Below are 10743 nucleotides of genomic sequence, written 5' to 3' on the forward strand. Positions count from 1 at the left end.
GAATCAGGCTTACCATTGCTACGAAATGGAGAGGAAGTAGAGAGGAAGTAGAGAGGAAAGAAAGAGTGAGCGGTCGGGTGTATATATAAGATTACATATCGTCTCATATTCGTCGTAAATTTACGACGAAATAGCGAGCAGTTACAAAGGCCCGTGTTCATTATGCAAATGATGATCAACCGGTTCTTTTTCCTGAAAATTGCTATTACTACTACTAGCTTCATTCTGATCATAATTAAAACCTTCTCCATGTTGAAACCAGATATAGTAATTTGCCGTGAAACCTCTATTTATTAAATGCTTCCAAACATTTTCACGGTTTGCCAGTTTCGAATTGTTGCATTTCCGACAAGGACAGAACATCTTACCACTTTCTTGGGCGAGCGGTGTTGAATCTGCTTGATGCATAAATGTCTCCAGACCCGCAAGGTATTCTTTCGTCACTCTCCCGTTAGCATCTCTATGCATATACATCCACTTCCGCAACTCGTAAATATTCCCGGAGCCAGCCATTTTTTTTTCTTTCACGTTTTTTGTTGTTGGTGTGTTTAAAATGATGTTCAAACATCCATATTTATAGGAAAATTCGAATCTGGTAGTTGTAATTTTGCTATGAATTTACGACGAAAATTAATTAGGTGGGCAAAAAAAACGTGTAACACCTATAAAGTTGGTGGATTCAAAAATTTCCTCGCTAAATACACGTAAACTATTCCCTCGTAAATACCACGCAAAGTTTACGTCGTATTTACGAGGAAATAGTTTTTCCTCGTAAAATACTCGTAAAGTTACATCCACTTTACGACGAAACAGTTTTGTCGTTACGTTACGAGGAAATAACGATGACTTTAGTTTTTCACGTAAATTCGTCGTAAACTCGACGCAAATTTACGAGGATTGTTTTTCCTCGTTAATTTTCGTCGTTAAGCATGTGTTTTCTTGTAGTGAATTTTTTTTTTTTGCATTTGTTGAAAAAAAATTACATTAAAATATCATGAAATCTGGATTTTGTAACGTTAGAACATCATTATCTTTTTTCATAATGCTTTCTAAATGTTTTTTTTTTTTGTTTTTAGGGTATCTTAAATGTTTAATACCACCTCGGATTCATGAATATAGATTTAAGAGTGTCTTTATATATTAAGAAATCACTAGAGATATCTTAAATGTTGATTTTTACATTTTTATAAATTGTGTAGTGATATTCTTAAAACATATAAGTTATTTAGATATTTTTAGGTTCCTACAAACTTACTCGGATCTGGAAGAATCCAATTTGAACCCTGTTCGAAAATTTATAATACCCGAACATAGTTTAACTTTAAATCCAAAAACTCGATATCCATAAATATTGATATGTATCTGAACGAATACATGAATGTCCATGTCTAAATGATTTAGTAAACAAATAAAAATAAATTTGTTAACCGGTTTGACTTCTTGTCACTAATGGAGTAATTTCATTTAGACACGTGAAATTATTATGGTTAATACGTAAAATAAATGACATTGAATTATAATGGTAAATAAAATTAATGAAGTAATTTTGAAAAGTAAAAAAAAAAGAATGTAAAAACGTGATAAGATCTCGTGTTTATTCCGTAAATGTTTATCTAAGATTTTATGCTTGTTCTTTTATTATAGGCGTAAATCAAAGATTTTGTGCTTGTTTTAATATTCTGGATTCTAAATTGATGTAGTTCCTTTATTATGGTCGTGGAAATCACATTTAGGAAAACAATGTATTTCGTTTGAGTTATTAATAATTTGTTTCCTGGTTTGCAATTCATTTGAGTTATTTTAGAAAAACAATGAATATCTAGAAAAGACAATCATTTTTAATGTGAAACTAATTTAATTTTCAAAGGCATTTGGCTGTAAATATTGTGTAACTTTTAGGGTTATTCTATAAGTGTACTCCTGTTTTAATAAAGTAGATATTAAATCACTATAATAAATATATATTTTTAATTATCAATTTTCAGTAATATTTAACCAATAATAATTCAATAAATCAATTTTTTAAGTTTGTGATTTTTTAGGAAACAAATTTTTTTCTCTAAAACAATTATTTTAACAGAATAATAAATTTTATTTTGACTGCTTTTAAACGAGAGAAACTGATACTATATACTCCCTCCGTTCCTAAAAGATCCATGTTATAGTTTTTTCACACTTATTAAGAAAACATTTAAAATTGTATTTTTCAATACATTGTTTTCCTTAATTAGTTATTTTCAATAACTTTTAACCAATGAAATTTTATTAAACACAATTGTATTTTTTGAAAAGTACAATTTTTCATTAATTAATATCTTGAAAATGTAAAAAATGTATCTTTTTAAAACAATTTTTTTTTCTAAAAAATGGATTTATAAGGAACAGAGGGAGTATAAAACTTCTTTAAACACATGCTGACAATGGGCACTGACATATTTAGCCAAGTCTGTAGCCTCTAGTTAAGCTACATAATCTATTTTCTCAAGTTCATCTAGTAGCACCCGCATCAATGGTTTTTTTCTATGGGTCTCTTAATTGAAATATTAATAAAGAAACAAAAGTAAAAAAGAGACAGAAGTGTTGTTTCAAAAAAAAAGAGCGAAAAGTTTTTTCTTCAAAAGATTTCAACATATTTTGAGAATTTCTCTGACACGGTCACCTTTTCATTGGTATAATTTTTTTAAAAAAGTTAAAATTTAATTGTATAAATAAATTTTTGAAAAAATATTCATATATTAGTGTCGAGAGATTATCCACTAATGATGCTTTATCCCCTGGTGGCAACTGGTTAAGATGGAAGTCGTGTGTTGACAAAAAAAAAAAAGATGGAAGTCGTGTCATAAAGGTGCCTGCGTTGGTAATAAAATGAAAACAAAAGGAAAATAATCTGTGGTCAATGTGGTCATACTAAGATGGTTAGAGCATGATTAACCCGGGGTTCTTAGGATGAAGTTCTTAGCGAAAATTAAGAAATTGTTTCTTAACTTTTAACTAAAAAAGCTAAGAACTGGTTCTTAAATAAGAACTTTAAGAACCGGTTATTAGTTTTTTTAGTTAAAAGTTAAGAAACAGTTTCTTAACTTCCGCTAAGAACTCATTCTAAAAACCCCGGATTAATCATGGTCTTAGGTATTCAAATTAGAAAATTTGAATTTGATACATAAGAAATTAGAATTTCATACCTTCCATATTTTTACAAAAAATAAATCAATAAAGATTCATTACTTAGATGTGTTTACTGCTATAAAAATCAGTCTGTTTATTCAAGCAGAATAAATAATTGATAACATTTTGATAGAATGATTTTATAGTAATGATTTGCTCACATAAATAATTAGAATGCGCTCCTAAAGCTATGAGTCTATGACGCATGAAATAATTTTGACACTTTTAATCGAGCATTTCTTGAAATGCCAGCCATTAGTGGATTGGATGTAATAATGACGATACAAAAAGTGCAGGTATGAAAGAGAGAAAATGTTACTCCATATAAGACACATTGGCCTCTAAATGTTGTTTCTTTTAAGCGTAAAAAGTAATTATAATTACGGCATATTCCAAGAAAATTACATACTCTTATTTCAAACAAATTCAAAACAGGAAAGTGGTGCCACAAACGTTGACCATAATCTAATTCTTAGATCTATTACATAGGAAATAAAATGTTTAAAGATCAAGAAATCATAGACTATGCCCTTTTTCAAAAAAAAAAAAAAAGAAATCATAGACTTATTTACAAAAAAAAGAAAAAGAAATCATAGACTTGTGGGAATATTAGGTATGATAAGTATAATGAACATAACAGAAAGGTATCTATTCCATGATTTTGACCAAAATAATCAATTTTCTTATTTCCAAACTTTTTGTTTGACTGTGGGACCACCTTGAGAAAAAACAATCACCACGCCAAACAGAAAAGCAGATAAATATCGAGTTATATACGACTTCCTGTCGTAAATGCTTCGCTAGTTTCGGTCGAAACAGAGACAAAGAAGTAAGAGAATCAAATAGAAAAGACAAAGGAGAGTTAGGGATATAAACACAGAAGACGACAGAATTTTCTGTCATTTCCTTGTCTTAAGGTTCAAAAAATGTTTCTTCCTTTTGATTCCTCAAAGTTTTATCCAAAGTTTTTCTTTTATAAATGTAGTTTACATCTTTATCCAAAGTTTTTCTTTTATAAATGTAGTTTACATCTTTACCACTTGATTTGTATAATTTTTGCAGGCGGAAGAAGTGGAGAAGAAGATTCTGAAGATGTCGATTAAGGAAACAGAAGAAGGAATAATGGAAGATGAGACTGAACAGAGAGGAAGCATGAAGAGCTTTCTATGGCATGGTGGTTCTGTTTATGATGCTTGGTTTAGCTGTGCATCAAACCAGGTTTTGTATCAATCAATTTCACACACTAAACCAATTAAATTTGTCTTATTTTTAAAGATTAAAATAATTCTAATTTGTTGGCAGGTTGCTCAAGTTCTACTGACACTACCTTATTCATTTTCACAAATGGGGATGGCATCAGGTGTAATTCTGCAGATTTTCTATGGTTTTATGGGAAGCTGGACAGCTTATCTCATCAGTGTTCTCTACGTTGAGTATAGAAGCCGAAAAGAGAAACAAAATGTTAACTTCAACAACCATGTCATTCAGGTCACACTATCAAAACTCTCTTATAGATTCAGTATATCCACCGTAATTATATCTTTAGTCTATACTAGACCTAGTTAATAATAATATATATATAACACTACTGGCAGTGGTTCGAAGTGTTAGATGGTCTGCTGGGTCCATATTGGAAAGCTATAGGATTAACATTCAACTGCACATTTCTCCTCTTTGGTTCCGTAATCCAACTCATCGCTTGTGCAAGGTATCTCCCAATTTATGTGTTATTATAATAAAACTTTATCTTGTTTTTTTGTGTACGTGTGTGTTTTAATCGTGTTCAAACAATAATGAACAGTAACATATATTATATAAACGACAAGCTGGACAAGAGGACGTGGACTTACATATTCGGAGCGTGTTGTGCAACCACAGTATTTATTCCATCGTTTCACAACTACAGGATATGGTCCTTTCTCGGTCTTGCCATGACCACTTACACCGCTTGGTACCTTACCATTGCGGCTCTTGTCCACGGTCAGGTCGAAGAAGTGACTCATTCCGCTCCAACCAAGCCCGTTCTGTATTTCACAGGAGCCACTAATATATTGTACACTTTTGGTGGCCACGCTGTTACAGTGTGAGTACATGTTTCCATGTCTTGACTGTTTGTTTACGTTTTATTTGTTTTTACGTTTACATGTTGATAATTTGAATTTTGTAGGGAGATAATGCATGCAATGTGGAGGCCTAGAAAGTTCAAGTACATATACCTGATGGCTACACTTTATGTCTTCACCTTAACCATACCATCAGCTGCTTCCGTCTACTGGGCCTTTGGAGATGAGCTTCTCACACATGCTAATGCCTTCTCCCTCTTTCCTAACTCACCGTGGCGCGATGCTGCAGTTATCCTCATGCTGATCCACCAGGTAGGTTTGGACATTTTAAAGTTTAGTAACTGTTTTTTATAATGATTACGAAGTTCCGGACTCGTAAACCATACTCATACAAGGTGATTTACACCTATGATCCCTTAAGTTTTTAACCTAAAAGTTTTACTCATTAGGTCAACTCCTTGTTGACAATGTGATAAGTTATATTGTTTGGTATGTAATATAATAATTTATATGATGCAGTTTATAACGTTCGGGTTCGCATGCACACCGCTATATTTCGTGTGGGAGAAAGTAATCGGAATGCACGACACAAATAGCATTTTGTTACGAGCCATCACAAGGTTACCAGTGGTGATTCCAATATGGTTCTTAGCCATAATATTTCCTTTCTTCGGTCCAATTAACTCAGCTGTTGGTGCACTCCTAGTCACGTTCACCGTCTACATCATCCCATCACTCGCTCACATCTTCACTTACCGCTCTGCTTCTTCCCGTGAAAACGCGACCGAGAAGCCACCGGCGGTGATTGGTGGTTGGAGAGGTGCGTTTGTGGTGAACGTGGTGGTGGTAGTTTGGGTGTTTGTGGTTGGTTTTGGTTTAGGAGGATGGGCGAGTATGACTAATTTCATTAAACAAGTTGATACTTTTGGCCTCTTTGCAAAGTGTTATCAGTGTCCTCCTCGTCACTGATGTTTGATCAGCCGATTTGAACGGGCAAGGGAGTGCTTATGAGCCAATACACAAATTGCTGAACTTCTTAATGAACATTTGAAGTGTTATAATAGTTTTTGTTAGTTTGAAAACCTTTTACTCATTGTTTCATGTTTTTAAGCTATAACCTTTTCACATATAAAATTTTATCATGTTTGGTACTCGCGCTTAGTGGTTCCATTTGATAAACCAGAAACAAAAACTACTCCAAATGCGGAAAGACTACTTCCTGAGGTTATAAGCTGAGCTTTACCAGAAGCTTTTGTTTTCAGGCTAACTCAATATCTAAGACATCTCTCAAACTCCAGTACCAAATAACATGGCATTAATAAAACAAACTTTATTAGAGTCTCACGTCTATACAATTTTAATGGAAGTAGTGTGGTATCCCACAAATTAGGTTGACAAGTAATATCATTTGGCCACATTTAATAAAAGTTATTATTCCCATGTGAAAGGGGATATGAGAACCAATGATATGATTTGAGTAAAGCCCTTTACTTTTTCTTTTATATATGTTATTCATTCACTTTTATCAACTTTTTTCTGGATAAAGTACGTTAGATTATAAACACTAGTGAATTCCTTTTAGAAACCAATCTTTGGAGGGTCCATTTTGGAGAAGGCTAGATTTTTTAAAAGAAGAGCATGCTCATGTATGTAGGACACTCTTTATACTCCTTGTTCTCCTCAAAGAACACTCCTGCATGACACAATCGTTTTCTTCCTACGTCATCAATTTTTTTTTTTGATATATATATTTTTCTAGTTGCATTGCAAGTATTAAAAAGATTTAGTTAAAGTTAGTTCATATATTATTCATACACTACAAGATCAATGACGTCGTTACATTAAATGTTTGTTTAGCTTGCTGTATTATAAAGACAAGGAGTGACTAGTGAGCTTTACGAGTGGCAAGGAGTGTGACTGCGTGAAGAGTAATATGCGTGTGTGTGTTGAAGTTCAGAACAAGTTACTTTTTATTCTCTAACTTCAACGTATCATTAACCAAATAAATAGTACATACTAATTTGCCCATCACAACAGATTCAACCACATTTACACCAAAGAGATATAATATCAACTTAGAAACACATAGATGAATCGTATGCTACCCAATCTTTACTTTGTTGTAATTCTACCCAACGAATACAAACTTTTCCCAAGACCCCAAAAAATTGCTTTTTAACCACCTATATTTGACCACACTTAAGTGAGATCATTAAGACACAACTAACTAGACCAAATAGTTATACATTTAATTGCCAGCAATAGGGCATCTCCCCACTCCCTTTTTTTTTTTTAAAAATAGAGTAAAAATGAATATGAAGTAAGAAATGCTCCAACTCAACTCCATAAAGGAATTTACTCCATAAATGGAGCAATTTATTTTTTGTTTGTTCATCACTTCATTATGAAGTAGGAAATATAGTAGGATTGAAGCATTTTTATTTTATATTCACTTTTACTCTATTTTGGAGAAAAAAATTGAGTTTTACATTGGAAATGCTCTTAGTCAATAGAAAAAAGTCAAAGAAAACAACATCTTTAAAAATTGCTTGCAGAATATTGCCCATTAATCTTATATATTATTTTAACGTTCAGATTTGCAAAAAAAAAAGTTTATATTTACAGATAAATATATTCAATGTATTGGCATTTTTTTGGTCTTTTATTTTACTTTCAAGTGTATGAAAAAAGTAAGAAGGACTTCTGGCATACAACAAATAAAAGAATCTAAAAAACAAAAAGAAAAGGGAAAAAATCTATCAAACAACTACTTAATTAAATTAATTAATCTCAGATTTTACATGACTGGTAGGTAGTAGTAGCCTAGTAGATGGTTATTAAAAATAGATATCTCATTTAATAATTTGTTTCGTTAGTCTTTCACCTCGTGCACACGCTTCTGAGAGACGAGGCGATTCACGGCGCTCGTTTTATCTTTTCCCGGCTGCAAAAAACTTCCTCCATCGCCGCCGTAAGCTCCCTCTCTCTCTCTCTCTGGTCGCCCTTGTTGCTAAAGAAGCTGGTGATTTTAAGGGTTTATGTCGTTTTGTTGTTTAGGCCTTCTTTGGGATTGAAAGTTAGAAAATTTCGAACTGTCTCTGCTGTTACTGCTCTGTAGTTTGCGAAAGATTCGATTTTTATCTTCAACGGTTTGTTTTCCAAGGTTTTTGTCTGAATGTTGTCATGTTCTTTGCATATGAAAGTGATTGCTTTGATTGAAGAACCACTCAAAGACTGAAGGCTATCTGTTTGAATTTCTCCAACCAGGAATCACAGAGAATCGTGAGGGATTAGTACAAATGGCGCCGCGTAGAGGAAGAAGAAAGGTAAGCTTTTTACTGTCTTGCAGAGTTTGAACAGATGAGTGTGATGATTGTTTGGGACTTGAGAGAGAGAGTGGGAGTCTGGGAGATGCTTTAGAACTCGTGTTCTGGTTTTTGTTTCTTTTGTACTTTGGATCTCTCGTTTCTCAGTTGAGAAATAGAATGTATGATTCTCTCTATTGTCTAGGGGCTGGCTGGCTTTAAGTTGGTGTCTTTTGTTCTCTCTTTTTCGCAGAAGGGATTGATGCGGGAGGATGCGGCACGTGATGCAATGAGAGCATATGGATTTGAGGAGGGTGTTATCAAGGTCTGTATCAAGGAACTGTTAGAGGTATGTGCATGTCCCTCGGTTTTAGGCTCTCCATTTTTACTTCCTTTTAAAGCATTTCATTTAAAAGTGACGCTTCACTCTCTTTGGACTTCAGTTGTATGGTGGGGAATGGTTTCTGATCGAAGAGTTTAGTTACTCGGTGCTTCTTAATAAATGTCTTGAAAAGCAAGCAGAACTAGACAGTAATGTGGCTGAAGAAGAAGAAGCAATGGCTGAGGAACATAACGAAGAGATGGCTCAGGAAGAACAAGACAATAATGTGGCTGAAGAAGAAGAAATGACCGAGGAACAAAATGAAGATATGGCTCATGAAGAACAAGAACAAAGAGCTCAGGAAGAAGAAGTAGAGGTTATCAACTATTTGAGACTAAAGACTGGTTTCTTGAACTTGATTTACCCATTACGCTACTTAACTTGCAACATGATCTATCTTTTGTACTATAGGAGGAGCAGGAGCAGCGTGTTGAGGATGGAAGAGACCATGTTGGTAGCAACTCAGCATCTTTGGTGGGATGTGGTGCCGAGACAGGTACACCGATTTGCCAAACTGATACTTTGTCGATAACTAATGAGATAAATGATTATGGACTCATCACCACCTTTTATTTATTTATTAGGAGATGCATCAGTAGTAGATTCTGCATCACCACCAGTAGCTATTCACTCATCAGATTATGCGCACCATTCGGTTGGAGGTAACAAACTCATGGCCATAAACATCTCACAATACATGAATTATTCTTATTAATGTTGTAATAATTACTCTGCAGGTGCCAAAAGTTGTGGATGGCTAAGTGATGAGGAGGATAGTGTTGTTGATGATGATGATGAGATGATTCAGCTGACTCCAGAACCGCTATGTGAAGAACTCAAAGAGCTGTTGAGGGAAGTACGTGGAGAGGAGAAGAAGAGGAAGAGACCCACGAGGTGGGACACCTAAGGAGTCATGAGCTCCTGTAACTATCATTGAAGTAAAGAAGCTAAGAAGTTTGACTAAAAGAGTAACTAGTATTGGCAGTAAAAACGTTTAATGAACCCATCTTTACATCTTTGTGTGGATCTTCTTGACTTTTAGTTTATGATGTAATTTATGCTTGTGATGTAAAACTGAGTATTAGTTTGTGATGTAATCCTCCTATTCTATTCTATTAAATGAGAAGTCAATGAGAGAGGGAGGGAGGGAGAGAGAGTTTAAAAAACATTATTATATTTTGATTGGGATATTTAATTTTTCATTATTTTAATTAGATTAAAATTAAAAAAGTAAGTCTAGAATTAACTAATATCACTTACCAAATAATCTAAACTAGAGTTTGATTCGCACGGATGTGCGTGTATACATTTTTACTTTTTAAAATAAATATTTATACCATACAAATAGTAGTCTATATTTTAAAATTTTATTGTATGAAATAATTATTTACTATGACATTTTTAAACAAAATATTTTTATAGTTTATATTGAGTAATTTTATTTTGGTTTTCAAACTGTTAGAATATAAATCACTCGTCGGCACAAGTGTATTTTTATTTTTTGTATCGATCAAATTTTTAATGTATAATAAAATTGTTATACACATTATTTAAATTTTGTGTTGTATATTTTATATTCTTTCACATTCATCATATTTGATTTGCACTGGACTATTATTTATCTAAAAATATTCATAAAATATTGTATTTTCGTATGTGCGAGTTTGCTTTTGTAAATCAACTATTTCTTTGTTTTAAATATGTTATGTTTCAAAAGGTACCCGACTGTGGAAATAAATATACTTGACTTATGTATATTACTATTTTACTAGTATAAAACGTGACAGTAACAAATAACCTTTATTTTTTAAAAGATGTTCATTAATAC

The 10743-nt window shown here is 33.0% G+C and overlaps 2 protein-coding genes across 2 annotated transcripts; both read left to right on the forward strand.

The window, feature by feature from the left end:
* The first annotated feature begins 3965 nt into the window (after window positions 1-3965).
* LOC106332269 (auxin transporter-like protein 2) lies at window positions 3966-6303 on the forward strand. The gene is made up of 7 exons (XM_013770743.1): window positions 3966-4082; window positions 4228-4383; window positions 4468-4653; window positions 4761-4873; window positions 4967-5248; window positions 5333-5540; window positions 5748-6303. The coding sequence occupies exons 2-7, from the start codon at window positions 4258-4260 to the stop codon at window positions 6195-6197; spliced, it is 1365 nt and encodes a 454-aa protein (XP_013626197.1). The 5' UTR covers window positions 3966-4082; window positions 4228-4257; the 3' UTR covers window positions 6198-6303.
* A 2020-nt stretch (window positions 6304-8323) lies between these two features.
* Window positions 8324-10027, forward strand: LOC106331985 (protein Ycf2). Its single transcript, XM_013770424.1, has 7 exons — window positions 8324-8391; window positions 8496-8554; window positions 8787-8882; window positions 8977-9231; window positions 9327-9411; window positions 9500-9577; window positions 9653-10027. The coding sequence occupies exons 2-7, from the start codon at window positions 8528-8530 to the stop codon at window positions 9820-9822; spliced, it is 711 nt and encodes a 236-aa protein (XP_013625878.1). The 5' UTR covers window positions 8324-8391; window positions 8496-8527; the 3' UTR covers window positions 9823-10027.
* The last annotated feature ends 716 nt before the right edge of the window (window positions 10028-10743 follow it).

This window comes from Brassica oleracea, chromosome C3 (genome assembly GCF_000695525.1).
Source record: "Brassica oleracea var. oleracea cultivar TO1000 chromosome C3, BOL, whole genome shotgun sequence".
NCBI lineage: Eukaryota > Viridiplantae > Streptophyta > Magnoliopsida > Brassicales > Brassicaceae > Brassica > Brassica oleracea.